This window comes from Pavona decussata, unplaced genomic scaffold (genome assembly GCF_977016875.1).
Source record: "Pavona decussata unplaced genomic scaffold, jaPavDecu1.1 SCAFFOLD_431, whole genome shotgun sequence".
NCBI lineage: Eukaryota > Metazoa > Cnidaria > Anthozoa > Scleractinia > Agariciidae > Pavona > Pavona decussata.
In genome coordinates this window covers 375,876-397,500 of record NW_028145788.1, presented here as the reverse complement: position 1 = coordinate 397,500, position 21,625 = coordinate 375,876, and the positions used below count along the sequence as shown (strand labels likewise).

General features: G+C 39.0%; 2 protein-coding genes across 3 annotated transcripts; one reads left to right on the top strand and one right to left on the bottom strand.

Annotated features, from left to right (window-relative positions):
* Positions 1 to 4,226: 4,226 nt before the first annotated feature.
* LOC146450726 (uncharacterized) lies at positions 4,227 to 10,636 on the top strand. Its single transcript, XM_085100063.1, has 8 exons — positions 4,227 to 4,929; positions 5,921 to 6,016; positions 6,588 to 6,726; positions 7,194 to 7,287; positions 7,668 to 7,836; positions 8,700 to 8,844; positions 9,226 to 9,477; positions 9,724 to 10,636. Exons 1-8 carry the CDS (start codon positions 4,334 to 4,336, stop codon positions 10,231 to 10,233), a joined length of 2,001 nt encoding a protein of 666 aa, XP_084956189.1. The 5' UTR covers positions 4,227 to 4,333; the 3' UTR covers positions 10,234 to 10,636.
* LOC146450725 (uncharacterized) lies at positions 7,346 to 12,316 on the bottom strand. Of its 2 annotated transcripts, XM_085100065.1 has the most exons (4): positions 11,971 to 12,316; positions 10,775 to 11,081; positions 8,555 to 8,607; positions 7,346 to 7,810 (listed from the first exon to the last, which is right to left on the bottom strand). In XM_085100065.1, the coding sequence occupies exons 1-3, from the start codon at positions 12,097 to 12,099 to the stop codon at positions 8,597 to 8,599; spliced, it is 447 nt and encodes a 148-aa protein (XP_084956191.1). In that variant the 5' UTR covers positions 12,100 to 12,316; the 3' UTR covers positions 7,346 to 7,810; positions 8,555 to 8,596. The 2 variants fall into 2 exon arrangements, with proteins under 2 accessions (XP_084956191.1, XP_084956190.1); XM_085100064.1 differs by lacking the exons at positions 7,346 to 7,810; positions 8,555 to 8,607 and having other exon boundaries at positions 10,693 to 11,081.
* Between the last annotated feature and the right edge of the window lie 9,309 nt (positions 12,317 to 21,625).

Here is a 21,625-nt window from a genome sequence, read left to right as displayed (position 1 = left end):
AGAGCAAGTCAGCAAGAGGCAATAGAAAGTATTTTAAGTGACAAAAATACTGTGCTGATCATGCCAACAGGTGGTGGGAAAACCATTTGTTATGCCATTCCTGCCCTGATGGAACAGAAAATAACTGTTGTAATTTTTCCACTGTTGGCACTGTTGCTTGATCAGGTCGAGCGGATGCGGTCACAAGGAATGAATATCTGCTATTTTATGTCTGATATGGATCCTACTGAGAAAGAGAATATCATGAACAAACTTAATTTGACCCCACCAGAGTACACTTTCTTGTTTCTTACTCCAGAAACTGTCTTGTCACCAACTGTGTTTGAATTAGTGCAAAAATTGTCTGCAAACAATCTTCTTAATTTTTTAGTTATTGATGAAGCCCATTGTATCGACACATGGGGTTTTCATTTCCGTCCTGCCTATGCAGAGTTATGGAAACTTGGAACTTAAGGGGAGCCATCCAGGCAATAAGAACCCACGAAAAAGAACAACAACTTTTGGAGAGAGAGAACAAATTAATGGAAATGGAGGCCAGAATCAAAGAGCAACAAGTCAAACTCATTGAAAAAGCAAAAAAAGTAAAAAAAATCTACAATGGAGGCCAAGCAGGTAGCCTGCCCAGCTCCGATTAATAGCTGGTCAGCTAGACCGCTTGGCTGATCAAATTATAGGGTCATCAAAATAGGGAACAATGTTATAGATAATTTTTATAAAAAATCGGAACTTGTAATAATTTTCAACAAAAATCACAACTTATAATAAGAAGCGGAAAGCAATATTTATTAATAATGACAGTTGTAAATCACATGTTTTGTTCTCAGTATTTATTCGCTTTCATTACTTCGTCAGCTGCCTCTCTTTGGGGGATTTGCCATTCATTTTTCTATTAATTTTTCTTTGAAATCTCTAAGAATTTTAACCATAGAGTATAATTATTATTAAAATAAATTTGGCCTTAAAGTGTCATTAAACCATAATAATATGGCATTTAGGTCCTATTGATGCGGCTTGGACATAATTGCCCGCCCCTCCTTGCTCTTTCAAAGCTGATATCAAATCAGAATAATATGAACACGCAGATGGGGCTTCTTGATTGTCACAATGGTCGCTTGTTGGTACCAGAAAGTCTGCATCATAAATAATATAAAAGTCACTAAGAATTTGCAAGTTAGTTTCCTAAGTAGTTTTCGTTTAAATCTCTTAATAAAATAAAATAAAATACAACAGTTGACCAACAAGTAATAAATTTAAATATTAAGTCCCTAAAACTCATTAAAACCGATAATTATTTAAAATATTTAGTGCCTAAAATCTGAATTTAAATTTAAACCATAATAGTATAACATGGTGACCCTTGTGATATAACATGAACATAATTTCCCACTTCTATTACACAATTGATATCAAATAAGAAAAATTTGAATGGCCAGGATCTGTTTTTTCATAGTGCAAGTGGGGCTTCTATCTTGGTACAGGGTTGTTCAGTGGACCAAATAATCGTTTGCGCTTCGGGTTTGTTCAGTTTTTGCTCCATCGGTCTGATGCACAAGCTAGACAGAAGAGCAGGAAGAGAAGCTAAGTACAACAAGTAGCTACATAATTAGACAGCTGATGCTAAACATGATTACAATAACAGGCAGTGGATAAATGGACAATGGATTTTTAAATGCGTACGTAGAAGCCGTGTTACCATTATTTGTAAATATATAAATTCTATTTCGTTTATTCCTACTTTCTGCCTGCCATAACATGGTCCTCGCCCCCGTAAAACCCTCTCCCCTCTCCTCCTACTTGTCGCAACAAAATAAAAATAAAAACACTCCTTCTATAGTTGTTCTTACAACTGAGGTCTACTGTCACTGAACTGGTGTGTGTTTATTGAACTGTTGATGGGGTTATTGGGCTTTGGATTTTTCATTGACCCCGAAACCCCAACCCCCGCCCCCTATAGCTATTCTTACAATTGAGGTCTACTGTCAATGAACTTATGTGTGATTTTTGAACTGTTTGTGTGGTTATTGAACTCATATGATAAAATCTGAGAAAAAACTACAACATTAATATTAAGGTCTACGGTCACTGAGCTGATGTGTGGTTTTTGAACTATTGTGTGGTTATTGAACTCGAAAAAGAAAAACATCTACTGTCATCTTCGTCGCTGCCGTTTTGTGAACGATCAAAATGGCATGCTAGCCTTCTCCTCGCTTTCACAGGCGTGCTTGATGATGACATACGAGGTTCATCATCTACGGAAAGAAATCACACCTTTGCCTTTCAACTGGGCTTTAAAATCTGCAACAAGCAACTGTGTATAAACCTTAATATGAAATGTATTACCATATTATTTTTATATACATATCACAAATACTAAGTTCGTCTATGGAGTCATTCAGTTCTTGCAATCTTCCTGGTCTCCGGACGCCATCTTGGATTTTAAAAACGTTTCGCCAAAATACTTCTAGTTGCGACACAGATCACAGGCAGCCCAAGCTCACTATCAGAGAACCGTTGAATTATAAGGATTTGTATGGGAATACAACGGATTTGTGTAAAATGGTAGAAAGTAACAGTGTTTTGTCAATAAAGTCAACTTACCCTGTTTCTTCTTGTATTCTTTGTCATTTACCAGCTTTTCAAGCCGATTCGGAGCGATTTCGGCGAGTTAGCGTCATTCGGGTTTCTACTGTTAAGTGTAACGAAAGGCCGAACTCTATTTCAGCCATGTCCGAAACACGAAACCGAATAAATCCGTTGAAATCATCCCTGGTGTCCCAATTCCTTCATAGGATCAAAGCAGAGGTAAATAGCTTTCCTTCCATCGCATTTCCGACTCGATTGAAGCCGTATCACGTTTGCTAGAAAGATTTTCTTTCAAGTCGGCTCGCTTCTGAAATTTCGAAAGACCCGCGGCCAGAACGCCATGGACACATTGAACGCTCGGACAGCACGCTGGGTAACAAAAGTTCCTTGGCACGGGGGAAACAGCGGTCAGTTGTCCACAGGCAAACAGATTTGTTCCCGGGGTCCCCTCGCGTCCTTTTTGTCAAGACCGTCGATGAACCATTGTCTCCATCGACCAATCAAAATTAACTTTTGTACTACCTCTGGAGGTTGTCCTTTTACCCGCAAATTTGGAAATACCAGTTTCTTTAACTGTGATTACGACGACGTCGTCAACGAAAACGGAATTTAAAAATTACACTCGCGTTTTCTGAATAAATTTGCGATATAATTTCTACTCATTTAGTTTGTGTAATGTGGCCGAACGATCCAGGAGCTAACGTCGTAGCCGGGCGACTTTAAAGTTCAGAAAGAGAAAGGAAAATAAATCATCATCGTTCTCCATAAAACGTTGAATGTGGTGATTGCACGTCCGTAATTGTTTGCAGAGGACGACAAACAAATGTACCGAAGTTTATAACGCACGTGCTGAGCCAGTGTTTTACTAATTAAAACTATTATTTTCTGAATTTCTTTGTTGCGGTCGTCGTCGTCTTTGCAGGTCTTACCGACAACGAGAACCGGCATGACCTGAAAGTACAGCTGTATTAGTTTATTTCATTTGTGCTAGCTCACGGTTATTTTAGCTTGTAAGTTAACTTCTACAGAAACGGCGGACTCAATAATCCATTTAACAAATTTATTGTTTTTCAACTTGCGATAGTTACGATAGCTCGCACGTGTTGTTCGTTTAAGGAGGTTAAGAGCACGGAATTTCTTGGGCTGCTGATTAAATCGCGTTACCGATGACTTCAACTCTTCAATGGAAAATATGGTAAATTCAAAAACATTTCCTTTTCTATGTAGGTTCCTTGTGAACACAAGACGATCGCTTACACAATTAGCTTATTCCGGGCCTGATCACACAATATATTCAATTTTTTTTTCGTATAGGTTGCTATCGAACTACGAAAATTGCGATGGTGGACTGACAGCAGTCAAAGATATTATACGCGATGCTGAGACGGTTAAAAAGAACCCTTACTGCTCTGCTAATTCGTCTTTATTAGGTCAATTAGTAAGACAACTTTGGGGAGAGAAAGTTAAGATGGTGAAAAGGGGATCACGAAATCAAAGGCAGAATTTCTACCTTAATCTCCAAAAAAAAGTCATGCCTGCTGGTGGTGTAGTTGAGCCCTCTATGAGTGGGACCAGTTTGTCAACGTTGAAGAAAGGATGGCTTTTGGTGAACGATCATGACACTTTTCTTTCATTTATTCGTTGTGAGTCTTGGTCTTTTAGAAATGAGACAGTATCAGTTGAGGTGAAAGTAGAGAAGGACAATGGACTGAATCCATGCCGATACTCCATCGCGTCCCATGGATGCCAAATGGATTTGAAAGACTTTATAGACATAAACTTTCTTGAAAAACACCCACTAAGAGAAAGATTAGAGATGATTTTAACGACTGTGGAAACCTCAACATTATGTAGAGGTGTGCAGATTAAAGATGTAGAGTTCTCAAGTACGATGCCTCATGAAAGTGGAATTTATGAAGACAATTCCACTCAAACTGCAGGAAAAAGGGCTTTCTCTTCCACTTGCACTATAATTTGTAGCGCGGGACAACAGTGTTGTACACAATGCCAAAACCTCAACCATAACATCGTGAAAAGAAGTAAAAGGAAGATGGAAACTGGTGGAGTTATACACCACAGTACCAACAAGCGTTACCTTTCCAAAGAGGAAATTGCTACTCAACTTCACCAGGAAAGACAAAAGAGGCTGAATGCCGAGAGAAGAGAAAAAAAATTGAGAGAAACGTTCGAGGCAGAGTGTGTTGAGATGACCGACGAGGACCATGCTGACTTATCAATCATGTTTCAAGGGGCAAACAACATCCCTGAGCACATGTCAAGTTTGTGGGAACAGCAGCAGAAACTTCTGGCATGCAAAAGTAAAAATGCATATCGTTGGCATCCCAAGTAAGTCCAAAAATGTAATTAACCATTAATTTGAGGGTGTATTCAAATGATAAGCACCAAGAAAGTCTTGATCTGGGGGGGGGGGGGGGGGGGGGAGGAAGGAACTCCCATATGAAAGTCACGGGGGTGTTCGTCGGAAATTTTTAAAATAACTACCTAAAAGGTACTAGAACTCTGTTTTGTGGGCGTGGTCCTAACAAATTTTCATCCTAACAGGTACCAACTCTAAAGCAATAGACTTTTTTCATAAATGGCGGCCCATTCATTATTCTTTGCAATATATGTTAATTAGCCCTACTAACCTCATTTCAGAGTCAAAATTCTTTTGAATTTTGCACATGCTGACGCGGCTAGTAAGGCTAATTTTCATGAAAACAAAAGAATAATTTATCGGCCGCCATTTATGAAAAAGCTCTATACACAAACTGACAGTTGACTGACATATAGTTCTTGTGATCTCATATTTCTTGCCTCAATACCCTAAAAGGTACTGCCATACCTGTGACGGAAGTCATTTTTAGACTTAAGCTCCCTAATGGGTACAAAAACACAAATTTTAACCCCTAAAAGGTAGGACGATCACCCCCATTACTTTTCTTTGGCAGGGACCCCTGTAGGGATACCCCCCCTCCAACCAGTGTCTTGATAAGTTTCCAAGCCACTGCTTAGAGGTGTGTTATTAAGAAACTACTATGGAGCTCTGTGGAAGTATCTCTGTCATGGTAGATATTGCCCTGACTTCTGTTCCATATTGTTTTAGTGTAACATAATTGGTATTATTGTTTCCCAGTGGATAAAATCTAAAATGAACACTTGTATAATAATTGACATATTGCAGTAACACAACCTTTTTAATTTCACTAAATTATTTCTTATTCTTGTACATGGCCAGGATACGTGTAGATAAAATTAGAAATTTTATTATTGAATAATTCAATAAACTATATTAAATGTAACTAACTTTTTCATCCTCAATTCTTTTTTACATTAGGGTCATGAGATTGTGCCTTGACCTTTACTGCAAGAATCCCCATGTTTTAGATCCTCTTCGTCAATTTATAATCCTTCCAAGCAATAAAACAATAAGGTAAGGAACGACCCATAATTTATTTAGATTACGATAGGAATGTTTCTTGCTGCAACATACTCCCCATGTCTCAATTATTTCCAATTTTGAATTTATCTCCTATAGATTTGTGAAAGTTATGCTTACTAAAAACCATCTCATTTGCAATAACTGGGTATATATTTCATTAGCCTATTTTATCTGCACTTTTGAATATCACAACTACATCCTTTTGATGAACCCATGCAGTTTTTGACATAATGCCAAGTCAAGTAAATTTGACAGGTTAATACTACTGATACATACTGAAAATGTATACATAGCTCACAATTTTAATCCAGGACTGCATATATACATTTGGAAGCCAGATGTACCTAATAGAACAAACCATGTTATAAATTCAAAAACAAATAATTATAATAATATCCAGGTTAAGCCAGCCCCCTCTCTCTTTCTTAACAAATTTTTTAACAACTGTAATGTGCCCAAATAGGGGAAATGAAGCTTGTTGTTGTTGTAATAAACAGGCTAATTCTCGGTAGGCAATGTCATGTACTAAATAACAATAAAAAAAAATTGAATGTTATTGCAGGTTCTACAAAAACAAAGTTAAAGAAACCCTAGGGTGGAATGATGAAGTGCTGAGATGGTGTCTAGATGCTGCCAAAGAAAGTGGCTTGAAGCCAGGGGATTACATGGGTGGTTTTGCTATAGATGAGATGAAAATCCAGGTAACTTCTATTTAAACTCAAATTTTATAAAATCACAGAGAGTCATGTAATTTATTTCTAACTTAACTGTTAATGAATCTATGTATTAAATTATTAAGCACATTTAAATTACACAGTTACCATATTTATCAATAAAATGTATTAATTAATATTTAAAACAATCATTACAATAAAAACAGTCACTCAAACATTATTCTAGACATACAAAACTGTATACAGCTGTTTTCATGGCTAATAGAATCAATGTCATGTCAACACTACATGGTGTTGTTAATAGTAAAATTATAGTGTTAGTATTCTCTGTGACTGTCATGAAGTTGACTGACAAAAACATTATCTCCCTAAGGATACCCATCTATATATAAATGACACTGTTTAATTAGTAAGAATAATATTTTGTCCAGAAAATATACATAAATAAATTGGCAATCAATAAACTAAGAACAGACAATACTGATCTCTTTCAGGAGAGTCTAGAAATGACTTCAGTAGGTGGCAAGCACAAGCTAGTGGGCTTTGTTGACCTGGGAAAGGGTCATGATCTTATGAGAACTTTGTCAGGTATGTTTCTCTATATAAGTCAAGGTACCTTATTTTGAGTTACAGTAAACTAGCTTCCTCAGTTGCAACAGGGCCACTAAGCCCTTGAAAAATTTGGGGATCTTAAGAGTGCCAACAGCTGGGCTGGTATCTGTGATACTGCAGGGCCCTAATAACTTACTGCAAAATTAGGCGCAGAGACCACTGAGAACTTAAATAAAATTATAGTCACAACCCCTACATCAAACAGCCTGGAAATATTTAAAGTTTATACACTTTGTGTCAAGCAAATTGTACCAATAAAATAACATGGCATAATGCATGAAATGAATTTCTCAAAAAAATTAAATTTCAAATTTTGATATATTAACTCTAACTGCAGTTAAATGCTCTCTTTCCAGGTCAAGATAATCAACCAGAACTGGCCAGTCATGTTCTGCAGTTCATTTTCCTAAGTGACTGTGGTTTTAGATTCCCTATCGCACAGTGGCCATCTGGGAAGTGTACTCCAAGTGATTTGTACCATCTGTTTTGGGAGGGAGTCCTGAAAATGTTAGAAATTGGATTTCAGTAAGTGCATGAGCCGCCAACCTTTTCTAGTTAAAAAATTAATTTACTTGTTATAAGAAATTTGGTATAATAAGTAACTGCAGATTGTTGGTAATCGAAGTTTATTATTGTGCCTTTCAATAGCATGCGGACTCTGAAGTTCAAGATTCAACCAACCCTAACGCTTTTCATTGCTGTCAATCACTTGGGTTGAGTGGATCACCTCAAAGTTTAAACATTTGGTTCAAATTGAACCAAATGTTGGGTGTGTTTGAACAGGTCGTTCAACATTGTTGAAAGTGTAAAAAAAAGTTTAAAGCATGTTGAATCAAATTTAAATTAGTTTAAACTTTCATTCAACACCCATACAACATTTCCCTTGTTCTCGAAGATGTTGAATGGTGTTGAAGCCATAATTTGGAACACTCTGTTAAACATTTGTCCAACATCAGTGCCCAGCATCCATTCAACTTTTGTTGAACAAATGTTAGGCAAATCCTTAAGGAAACAAAAATGTTTGGCTCAACGGGATCAAAAGGCCATTTTGGTGTATTGTGATTGACGGATTTCGACCCCTTTTGTCAATTTCTGTATTGCATGCGGTCAGTCGGTTGTTGCTGTAATTATGATTGATAGCAGTAAAACACGCAAATCATTAGCTGGGGTTGAAGTTCAGAGTCCGTATGTTATTGAAAGGCGCAGTACTTAATATAGACACAATTTAATTATTAATACTTACTATAAGCTTTGGGTAGCTTTGGATCTCCAGAGTCTTTCCGGTTTAAGTTGAACCTTATAAAGAAAGAAAAGAGGCTGCAAATAATGGCATAATTTGAGGTACTACGTACTGATCATCACATATCTATTTGTCTTTTCTATTGAAGGATTTACTGGTGTGTGTTGGATGGTGCTGACTGCAACCGACAGTTTGTGCAAATGCATTTCAGGAACAAAGACCCTGCTGAAAGCAAGTTTGTGACACCAAATATATATACTGGTGAAGCCATGGTATTCATCATGGACCCAAAGGTAATTTTTCTAGTAAATGTAATTTATGAAATGGATCTATTAATTAAGTGTGATCATGACACTCACAATAATTTCTCAGTTCTTAATTTAATTGCTTTAAAACTAGTGTTCTAGGGTAACCTGTTCTTTTTTTGAATTATTAACTGAACAACAATTACACACAAAATATAAAATTTGTAAAGAAATGATTTAATAGAGTGCGTGCATGATGGCCATGTTGGAGGACCAGAACAATACAATGATTTTCCTTTGGAAAATATATTCTATTTTTATGCAAACATCTTCTATTGTTTTAGTCCTCCAGCATGGCCGCCGTGCACACACTCTATAGGCTATAATTTCATTGACTTTTTAGCCTATGATTTGTTTTATATTCAACAGCACAACATCAAGAAAATAAGAAACAACCTACACAAGAGTAATGAAACTGGAAAGCCAAGGTGCCTCACAATTAATGGAAAGCAAATCACATGGAAGCAATGGAGAAGTACTTTTGAATGGGATCAACAGAGCTTCTCCCTCCCGCTACATGAAAAGTTAACACCACAGCACATAGATTTGGATTCTGCAGCTATCATGAGGAACAAGCTTGCTGAAGATGTGTTGGACAACAAGATGTTGTTCCTCATGCAGGTAAATCTCTGAACTCATTCTTAAATAAAACTTCTAATATTATTTAATTAATATATATATTAAGTCTATGCAGCTGTGATTTTCTAAGAAAAAAAAGAGGAACAATATTTGCTCTAATTATATGTAATTGATTTATGCAAATATATATGTTTGAATTATTATTATTATTATTATTATTATTATTATTATTATTATTATTATTATTATTATTATTATAATATACATCAATGTTATGTTGATTTACAGAAATACCAGGAACAAATGAAAACCGATGGTGATTCATTGGATGCTGCTATACAACTACTGCAGCATACCAGTGAGCTTGTCAGCTTATTTAATGATAAGCTCTACATCAGTTCTACAGAAGATGAGAGACTGCAAAAGCTCAACAAATTCTACCACTGGATGTGCAACTGGGCAAGTGAAACACAAGGAAACAGCAAGCACTTTATTTCAAACAAACTATGGTTTGATTTACAATCCATGTGCCTTGGATTTCAATCGCTGGTACATTATAAGATGTCAAAATTTGCTGAGTCAGTTGTTAAGCCAGCAATAGTTAACCAAGATTGTGCAGAAAATCATTTTTGCCAGATTCGATCATGTAATGGTCAAAATGATAATCCCACTTTTTTGCAACAGCAGTCAACCCAGAATTCTATTCGTCTTGGGCAAACTACCATCAGTCCAAAGAGTAATGCATCATGCCATAGCAGCAGCAATGGCACCAGACCTTCAGTAATTGGTTTGCAATGAACCAACTAATACTTGTTTATATTTACTGTGAAGGCAATCATTTCAATTTAAAACTTTTACAAGAGTCATGTTGCTAATATGCCAATGAAAATGGAACTCACATATTTTGCTTTTGTAGTATATTTGTGGGCATGGCCAGTTATCATTTTTTTTCTGAGAAGTATCATGCATATATGGTCCAATTTAGTCTCCATTGTAAAGGTAATTTTTAATTGGTCAAATACTTATAACATTGACAGCCATGACTCAGTGCATGCAATCATATAAAATAATTTAAATTTGCATTTGATGTATCCTTTATTGGAAGCACTCTTAAAAATTGTGCTGATATTTACAACAAACGTGTTGAATTTGATAGATTAGCTTAATTAAGTCAGCTGCTGTCCCTGATCAGCAGACACGATTTCAGTTTAGCGGTAATGCAATAAACTAATTGTACATGAATATGCATGAGCCTAATAAGGTTCACTTCAAGAAAATTGAAGAATTATCACCGGAGACTTATTGTATTGATATGTGACAACAATGCAGTGATACATACCTCTTGAAAGCCGCATCCTTATGTGCCCATCAGTTTCAGATCGTTCAACCACTGTGAACATTCTATTGTCTACTGAAGCTGGAAAAGGAATATAAGTATGCTTTGCAATTGATCCCAGAAGGGCTTGAGCAAGGACTGTCTTTGATGACCTTATAGAAACTTGGATGCCGTATGCCTCGCAAAGAGCGATTAGCTGAGTTTTGTTGTAAACTCGGTTAAGTGATGCTGGGCCTCGGTGCTGATGGGTGAAGGCAACCAGTCGACCGTGGGAAACCACTTTGTTGTTACTGCGGTCTTTAAGAATTTCCTGTAAGAGAACAGCATTGACTAACTGATCTAATTTATAACACGGAAAGTAATTAAGCTGGGAACACGTCCTACTGGTATCAATAGTTCATAATAGTTAACTCCAAGCGTTCGTTTTCTTACTCCAGAATCGAAGTCAAGTGGGGGTCCCAAGTGTTCATGGCATCGATACATAAATACTTGTACGTTGCACAGCCTTCCCCCAGCGGGGGGGGGGGGGGGAACTCCCATATATGAGCTATGTGGTTTTCAGCGAGTAGGGTATAGAAATCAGAGAGTTTAGGTCTAGAGTAGGGTACCATTTCCCGCGAAACTAATTAGTTGCTTGAAGAATTTAGTTTGAGATTTTTTGCGGTAAAAATGGCATTTAAAAATCGGTACGGCGGGCAGTACGACGTCTAGGATAGGGTAGGGATTTTTAGTGTTTACTCTAGAATAGGGTTGCAAAATAAAGGTTAACATTGTCAAGTATAGGTTAGGGTTCTTACAGTCCCAGCGGCAAACCCCCAGCTAAAAACTATGGGAGTACTCCCCCCCCCCCGGGGAGGAAAGCCGTAAATCGCCGTAAATAATGAGTGATTAGGGTGTGGTGGCGGAGGAGGCGGGGTGGGGGGGGGGGGGAGTTAGGGTGGGAGTACTAGTGCAAAGGTTAGGTCAGGAGCCATAATCAGGGATTCCCTGGTCCAGATAGGCGTGAAGTAAAAAGCTAAAGTTTTAGGTATGTAAATATTTGATATAGATACTGTTTCCGAAAAACCCAAAAGTTTATCATGCAATTTTTTTTCTTACTGATTTAAGCTATGCCACGCATTTTGCTTCCAACGCGAGGTGTATTATAAACACTATAGCCTTGAACCATATTAAAAGTAAACAAAGTGGAATTCAAATACCTGAAATGGTGCACTGTCTGTTTTCTCTTTGTTTCTTTCTTTCCGTTGCAGGACTCGTTTCCTCAATTCGGCTGTCTTCTGAATCAAGTATTCTCTCCGAAAATCTCTTAGAAATTGCGAAGCACCCATGTTCAAGTAATATAACAAAATGCTTTCCAAAAGCTGCCCAATGAGGCCCTGTTGAATGCAATGATGGAAAAGTGAAAGCTGTTATGTTATATTATCATACCTTTAATCTCTGATTTTCGGAATTATTTTCTCGAATGTCTTGTTCGCGATTGATGTGTTAAAGGGCTCTTGAAAAACCTACAGACTCCCCTCTAACGGTTTTGTGCTTGCTATTAATTGCAAAAAAAATAAATTAATGATTGCCTTCAGAGTTTCGCTCATGTGACTTGTTGTGCAGCCGCGAAAATCAGAAAATGAAGTCAGTTGTAACTGATTGATGGCTCTTCCCCGCGGTTCCACAGTTTTTGCTGTAAAATTGATTAACTTCGTTGTATCTTTTTCTTTCTTTCTTTTTTTTTTTTGTGCGAAACAAAATTTCCGAAAAAAATAGTTGTATCGCCAAAAAAAGTTGCCAAAATAATAAAAAAAAAAGACAGAAATCAGAAGAAAAAGGTGGGCCCCTTCGCCCAACTTCTCAACAAAAAATTATTCATTACCTTGTTTTTATCTTCATCCACTAGTTCAAAGCACGACAGCCAACTATCTTTCAACTCCTGGTCGGCTCTTAACTCAACCAAAGCCAATTCCACCATTTCTTCACGTGCTCTGTTTAAAACGTACAGATTAAGCAGCTCCACTCTCCTTTTCTCCAATTTCAAAAAGAACAGATAAGCTTCATCTGAAATGTGAAGAAGCCCTCTTTGACGATATTGCCTCGCTTCAGTCACTTCCAACGTCTCGGGAAACTTTGAACTTTCCTCAAGCACTGCGTAGGGTTGAATTATGTTCTCTTCTAGCAATTCACAAAGTAATTGTTGCTTCTTCACCGAGGCAAGAGTAGAACGAGAATTTGTGTTTACATTCCTTAAAATGTACTTTCTGGCGCGATTTAAAACCTTTCTCACAGCCCAAGCACCAACATGCCGAATCTTTGATTTTCCCACTTCACTCATTTCTTGTACATCAAAAGGAATTATTTCCTGTCGTCGTAGCTTCACAACATCGGCCAAGTGTTCCAAAAATTGCCAGTACAATGAGGTAGCAAGCTGAACTCCAACAGCTCTGTGGACTGGTGTGCACTTCGCAACATCAAAAACGGAACAAAGATATCGAGTAAAATCGTTACAGGTGAAAAATTCGTGAAGCCTGCCGGTTACATCTGTAAACGCTTGACGACTGATGTCAACCACAATTTCATCAGGGTTTTCTTTAATGTGGTTTTCGACCATCAAGAAAAAATGAAACCACACTAAATTTGTGAACGATTTTAGCCGGTTGAGAGAACTCTCACTTAATAAGGTATCAACAGCACTGTTCTTGTCCTCCACAAAGGTGGAGACAGGATCATTTGTCTTAAGTCCCGTTAAGAAGTCTTGGCATTTAGTGTAACATTCGGCCGGGGGAGTTGCAAGGCTTGATTCATGCGCTAACAGTCGGCTGTACATTTCCATCAAATCCATCGGGACATCAACATCATCATCTTCGAATAATGCACGCACGGGACCATCTTGTATTTCTGATGGAAATGAAAAATGTACATCGTCTTCCCCTACATCTTGAAATCGATCTTTAACCGTAAGAAGAGTTTCATCGCCGAAACGTTTGTGCCGGCAGCATGAGAGGTCTTCGACGGGAGCACTTAAGTGGCGCGAAGTACAGGTCTCTAACGCTTTTTGTTGAGGTTTCATCAGTTGTCGAGGATTGAAATCTAGTACTTGGATGTGTTCTGGGGACCTGACTCTTGAAATTGCGACGTAAATTAATCCCGAAACGTATTCGCGTGAGCAGTGTACGATGGCAGAGGAAAGTGTTAGCCCTTGGGCTTTGTGGCAAGTTACTGCATACGCTAAAACAATGGGAAATTGAGTGACAGAACCTACTTTTTGGCCATAGCGATTTGTCTTAATCCAAGTTTTCCTTCCAATCTCTACTTCGCCAACACCGTCAAAGAAAACCAAAAGGGCGTCGCCTCTCATTCCATTAAAGACACCAACACTTCCATTCTTTAAATCATTAGACATGTTCCAAACAAGCATAACCTTGCATCCCCGTTTGACCTGCAATACGGACACTCCTGGCCAACTCATGCAGTTGGAGTTGTTGTTTTCAAACGCGGCTTCGAACGTTAACAGTTCTCCTGCTAGGCTATCGAGCTCTTGTCTGTTCAACAAGGCGACAGGAATTTTACGAAATAATATGTGCGTTGCACTTTCTTTCAGTGGCTGAGTTAATTCCCTTTTCAGCGAGCAACTGAGGTAAATTTGGGTTTCCTCCGTACACTGCCCCATCCTTATGTCAGAAAGAGCTTTGAGAAACTCTATATCTTCTTTCGATTGGCGCATGACTTTAGTCAGAGCAAAGCGGTGACTAATTGCATAGTCGAAGAGAGGTGACTCAAACATATAATACCCCTCATCGAACATGTTGGGGACAGGCTGCAACTGAAGAAATTCTCCCACTAGGATCATTTGCTTTCCCGCAAATGGAAACATACCGCTTACTTCATCACTAGCTATTTCATGATGAAGGACATTTACAAGTTCGAACATTCGCTGACTAGACATACTAGCCTCATCCCACAAGATTAGATCGATGGCCTTAACACGATCGCAAACTGCAGAGTTGCCCAGGGATCGATCAATCACTTGACGCCATGGAAGTTCGGCTGTCATAAGACCGTAGAAAGAGTGCACTGTGGATGCCACTCCTGGATCGTAAACTTGGCATGCGATACCACTCGCACAAATTACACCTATAGATTTCCCACATGCGTTTGCTGCGCTAATTATCCGCTTGACCACCTCACTTTTTCCAACTCCAGATTGTCCTGTAATCAAAAGATTGTGCCCTTCTGCGGCGAATTTGGCAATCTCTTCCTGGTCACAATTTAACTTTATCCTAAAAGCAGCAAAGCAACAGGCGTCAAAATCGGACCAAAATAACGCAATTGGCACAAGAACACGAAAAAATGCGAACACGTAACCCAAATATGTCTCACTCACGAACTAAAGAGAATACTGTATTAAATTTCTACTTACACCTCTATTTATACACAATAATCCCCCCTTAGAAGCAACATAGTGATATCTTCCTGTTCATCGAAGAGTCTGGTTTAAATTTTCGAAATTTCACTTTGTTGAATGGAACGGTATTTTCCCAATTAGATATCTGGATTATTGAGTCCGCCGTTTCTGTAGAAGTTAACTTGCAAGCTAAAATAACCGTGAGCTAGCACAAATGAAATAAACTAATACAGCTGTACTTTCAGGTCATGCCGGTTCTCGTTGTCGGTAAGACCTGCAAAGACGACGACGACCGCAACAAAGAAATTCAGAAAATAATAGTTTTAATTAGTAAAACACTGGCTCAGCACGTGCGTTATAAACTTCGGTACATTTGTTTGTCGTCCTCTGCAAACAATTACGGACGTGCAATCACCACATTCAACGTTTTATGGAGAACGATGATGATTTATTTTCCTTTCTCTTTCTGAACTTTAAAGTCGCCCGGCTACGACGTTAGCTCCTGGATCGTTCGGCCACATTACACAAACTAAATGAGTAGAAATTATATCGCAAATTTATTCAGAAAACGCGAGTGTAATTTTTAAATTCCGTTTTCGTTGACGACGTCGTCGTAATCACAGTTAAAGAAACTGGTATTTCCAAATTTGCGGGTAAAAGGACAACCTCCAGAGGTAGTACAAAAGTTAATTTTGATTGGTCGATGGAGACAATGGTTCATCGACGGTCTTGACAAAAAGGACGCGAGGGGACCCCGGGAACAAATCTGTTTGCCTGTGGACAACTGACCGCTGTTTCCCCCGTGCCAAGGAACTTTTGTTACCCAGCGTGCTGTCCGAGCGTTCAATGTGTCCATGGCGTTCTGGCCGCGGGTCTTTCGAAATTTCAGAAGCGAGCCGACTTGAAAGAAAATCTTTCTAGCAAACGTGATACGGCTTCAATCGAGTCGGAAATGCGATGGAAGGAAAGCTATTTACCTCTGCTTTGATCCTATGAAGGAATTGGGACACCAGGGATGATTTCAACGGATTTATTCGGTTTCGTGTTTCGGACATGGCTGAAATAGAGTTCGGCCTTTCGTTACACTTAACAGTAGAAACCCGAATGACGCTAACTCGCCGAAATCGCTCCGAATCGGCTTGAAAAGCTGGTAAATGACAAAGAATACAAGAAGAAACAGGGTAAGTTGACTTTATTGACAAAACACTGTTACTTTCTACCATTTTACACAAATCCGTTGTATTCCCATACAAATCCTTATAATTCAACGGTTCTCTGATAGTGAGCTTGGGCTGCCTGTGCACAGATCACAAAAAAACGTCAACTTGGCCAGTGAATCGTTATTGAACGCATCTACGGAGAAAGGAATCGCTGAAACGCCTTCGCACAACTTTCCGACTCTTTTCGCAGCTTTTCGACCCAAGATCTACCAGTCGTTTCTTTCTTTCCCTTTCCTCCTTCCCATCACCCCTTGCGCTTCGCTTTCTTCCCTCCCATCACTCTTTGCGCTCTCCGTTTCCCAACAAGAGAGACGACTGGGGACAAGTCAGCCCTATGCTCTAGTCAGTGCCAAAATTGTGCAGCGTAATTTGATCGTGTTGTCATATGGGCGAATTTGGTATGCGCTGGAGGATTTCGGTTTCCTTACACTTTTTAAAATACACAGGGGACAGTAATTTAGATATGGTTTGGCTCTCCCATGGTTTACATAAGATCGTATGCATGGTGAAGAAATTCTGTTAGGATCAAGACACACAGATAAACAGACAATAAGCTTTCTTAATTGACACATTTATTCAGACAGACCTGTGTTAATCCTTGAAAAGCAAATACGTTCAATTTTCGCCTCGAATGAATCTACGTGATCCAAGCGCAGAGGGAGTCACTATTTAAAGCACAATTTCTCGACTCTATTAAAGACATTAAACTAAGTACGTTTTTCGAAAATTTTACCAAAACTATTTGAAATATGACAAATCGATCATTTTAACAAAAAGCACGGTAAAATTCACATTCAAACCTGTAGTATTTTGGGATTTTCAGGGGCACACAAAAATTTTCGAGAACGACTACAGCTCATGTGATGATTTGCAGATCTTGTTTGCGATCGAGCATGTTCCGCCTTGAATCAATCTCGAACGGAAATTTCTTCACTATGAACTCACTGATTTCCTCTTTTTAAGCATCCGAGTGTTCCTTAGAGGTTGTTCTTTTGATTTACGGTATTGAAAACCTGTGTTTTTGTGACGTGGATCTCTCCCTTGTGAGGCACGATTTAAAAGTGGACTGTACAAAACCCTTCCCGCAAACCCACAACACACCAAACGATTAAGTAAAACAACAAATTTAATAAATTTAGTATACATAAATGCTTAGTAAACACAATAAACGGTAACGTAAAAAAAAACTTTCTTAACCTAATTAATTTTCTTAAACTAAATTACTTATTTCAGTTCAGTTCAGTCCTTCCTTGTCCTTGAAGTCTTCTCCAGGCACAAACAAACTGCTACTTCAACCACTCGCATAAACAAACCGCACCAACAACCGTTCACACAAACCTCTCCTTCTTCTTTTCTGGCGCCTTTTCTCTTCTTTGTTACCGTCTTGTTTGACTCCTCTGTACTCAGTTTTAATTTCTATGCACACGCCTTGAAATCCTGCTCACTCGCCGCCGCCGACAAAAGGGTTTATGTCAGGGAAAAACACGGGTGGCTGCTGCCAATGGCTCTTGACAGTGACTTGAACAATTTCGCCTTCGACCTTGCAATACAAACTTTTTTGCTTCTTCTTACTTCTCATTCCTTTTTCTCCTTCTAAGAATAACAACCAACTACACAACAACAACCTTGACCTCTATTTAAATACTGCGCACAATTACGACATTACAAAGAAGATTCCAGAAACGCTAACTACAAGATGTACAATAAATGCTGATTACACAATAAGATAAAAAATACACGGTAACAGGAATAATAATAGTTAGTTAGATTACATTGAAATCTACAATACTACGCACAATTTCCTAAGACAATAACTACTAATATACTAGTGACATTTTTTGACTGATAAAAATACGACGAATTAAGACAACAAAAAATTTAAAGTAAACCTAACGAATTTAGATAATGAAAAAGAAACGACTAAATTTCTACATGCAAACACGAAACATGAAAATGCAAACATGAAATGAAAACAACGAAAACATGAATAATATGAATTTCGTGACACCTCCCCCCTGAAGAACTCTATTTTTGGGGTGAGCACACAAAAATAGAAATGGACAAAAAAAATGATGGGGATAGGGTGGGGTTGTGCGAGCTCTAGCAAGTTCAAGCCCTACTGAGTGCATCTACAATAGAATTTTTCTTGCCACTTTTTTTTTTCTTGCCACTCTACGTCCATATCGTATTCCTGCAGTGTGACACTCCAGCGAAGCCGAGCTTCCTGTTTTTGTCGCGTACTTGGTTGAGCCATACTAGAGGATTGTGGTCTGTCTGGAGCCTAAACTTTCTACCAAAAAGGTAATATCTAAAGAGTTCCACGGCCCATACTATGCTTAAGCACTCCTTCTCTGTAGTTGATAGTTTTTCCTTTCTAGGCTGAAGTTTTCTACTGGCGTATGCTATGGGATGTTCTAGCCCTTCTTTATCTTGCTGACTTAAAATTGCTCCAAGACCTCTATTCGATGCATCGACTTGCAAAATGAATTCGTGTTCCCAATGAGGTGGTCTCAAAACGGGTGGATTTTGCATGGCTTGTTTCAAGTCTTGGAAAGCAAATTCATGAGCATCTCTCCACTTAATCTTCGTTGGACTCTTACCCCTAGTCAAATCTGTAAGTACAGCGGCTCTACTGGAAAAGTTAGGAATAAACCTTTGGTAATACCCAACCAAACCTAGAAATGATCTGATCTGTTATTTCGTTTCTGGTCTAGGATACTCCTTGATGGTTTGAACGAGTGCTGTTCTTGGCTCAATGCGATTCCCACCGACTCGATGCCCAACGAAGTCTACTGTGGACATTGCAATTTTACATTTACAAGGTCGAGCATTTAGTTTGCAGGCACGCAATTGTTGCAAGACCTGTCCAATTCAGAAACATGCTGAGGAAAAGAAGTGGGCGTATCAACTTCTACATCATCAATGTATGCGTCTGCAAATTCTAGCCCTCTTCAAACAATTTTGGACATCATCCTTTAAAAGGTTGCTGGCGCCGTTTTCATGCCAAACGGCATAACCAGGAATTCTTACAAGCCCTTTGTTGTTATAAAGGCCGACTTTTCAATTGTGGACGTTTCTAAGGAGATCTGCCAGTACCCTTTTGTAAGGTCTAATGTACTTATGTATTTAGCAGAGGCAACTTTATCAATCATCCTCTCCATAGACGGAATTGGATAGGCATCCATCTTGGTAACTTTATTGACCTTCCTGTAGTCAACACAAAACCTAATAGTTCTATCTGGCTTGGGGACAATAACGACAGGGGATGCCCACGGGCTCATCGATGGGCAAATGCAACATTTTTTCGATCTCTTTATTTACTTCCTCCTCGAGCTTTTGTGGAATCTTATAAGGGGAAGAACGGATGGGCAGTGCCTCACCAGTGTCGATCCTATGAGTAGCTACATGTGTTAAATTTGGTTTTCCTGAGAAAACATCAGAAAATTCGTTTAGCAAAACCCTAACTTCTTCTTTCTGCAACTTAGTTAACTCGTCTGAGATTAATACATTTTCCCATGTTTCCTCATTGTCCAGGGGCGGTACATGATTTTCATGAGGTAATGACATCTCTGGTGATTCCGGCAACACGAAGGCGGCTATTTCATCTCTGCTCTGCCATTTACTCAACAACTTAATATGGTAGGTGCAATGTTGTTTTCGTACCTTCCCGGTGTCTAACTCATAATTCAATCCGTCTTTAAAAACTTTGGTCACTGTATAGGGTCCCTGCCAACGCATTTCTAGTTTGTTGCCTGGTGAGGGTAGCAAGACTAGTGCTTTATCACCAACTTACAGTCTTCTATGTGAGCTTTGGGAGTCATACACGCGTTTTTGTTTACTTGATGCTCGCTTCAACTTTTCCTTAACGATCTCTTGCATTGTAGCAAGTCTTCTTCGAATTTCAAGGACATGACTTACGATATTGCCCTCCGTTGGCTTCTTTTCTACCCAATTCTCCTTTACAATAGCAAGTGGACCCCTCAGAGTTCGCCCGTAAAGAAGTTCAAATGGGAAGTAACCCGTGGACTCGCAAGGCACTACTCTATAAGCAAAGAGTAAGTAGGGAAGACACCTGTCCCAAGCTTGCACATGCTCCCCTAAAAACTCCTTAAGCATTGTTTTCAATGTGCCGTTAAAGCGCTCGACTAGACCATTTGCTTGAGGGTGGTAAATTGACGTTTTAATCTTAGTAATTCCTAATTGCTCGTAGAGTTGAGCCATCAACTTGGTGATGAAATTGGATCCTTGGTCAGAGACTATTTCGTCCGGAATGCCTACTTTAGAGAAATACTGAATCAATGCATCCGCAATTGCTTTCAAACTTGTTGTACGCAAAGGTATGGCTTCTGGATATCGTGTGGCATAGTCCATAATGGTAAGGATATACTTATAACCAGAGGTAGACCTAGGAAGTTCACCCACGATATCGATGGCGATTTTCTTGAATGGCTCTGTCACGACTTCCACTGGTCTTAAGGGTACCCTATGCGACCTCAACTTTCTTGCTACCAGCTGACACTGTGGGCAAGTAGCACAGAATTTTCGAACATCAGAGGATAGACCCGGCCAAGAAAAATGTGCGGCAATACGGTCCAAGGTTTTTGCAATACCCATGTGACCAGATAAAGGGATCGTGTGAGCAACCCTTAAAACTTCATTTCTATAAAATTCGGGGACAACAACACGATCAACATACCTAGTTCCATTATGTTCGGCTTCGTTGAATCTTTTATGCATCAAGATCCCGTCTTGGAAAAAATAGCCATCAGATTCCTCTAGTGCCTTTTTAGACGCCCCACGGCGTACCCTGTCAAGTGTTACATCCGCATGCTGGTCAGCAGCTAACTGGGACTTATTTCTGTCAAGAATGTTAACGGGAGGTTCGTTCCTTGTCGAGGCTACTTCCGTGTTACAAGCTAGGCTCTCATCACTGGTTTCTTCTGGTTTCCCATCTCCAAATAGCGTCGATAAGTCACCCTGCTTCAATTCGTCTTACCTGGGTTCTTTCTTGGAAAGAGTTTCAACTGCTAACGAATTCTCGTGATCAATTAATGCATCCGCTCTGCGCTGGGCATCCACTAAAGCTTTCTGTCCACGAGTCAAAACAAAAGCTTCATTAGTCTTAGAATCATGGCGCGAAACATTTCGTTCCTATTGCTTAAGGACGTTTTCTTTAGAGAGATGATCCAAAAGATGATCTACCAAGCAGACAATCTACGGGTAATTTATTTAGCACCCCAACCA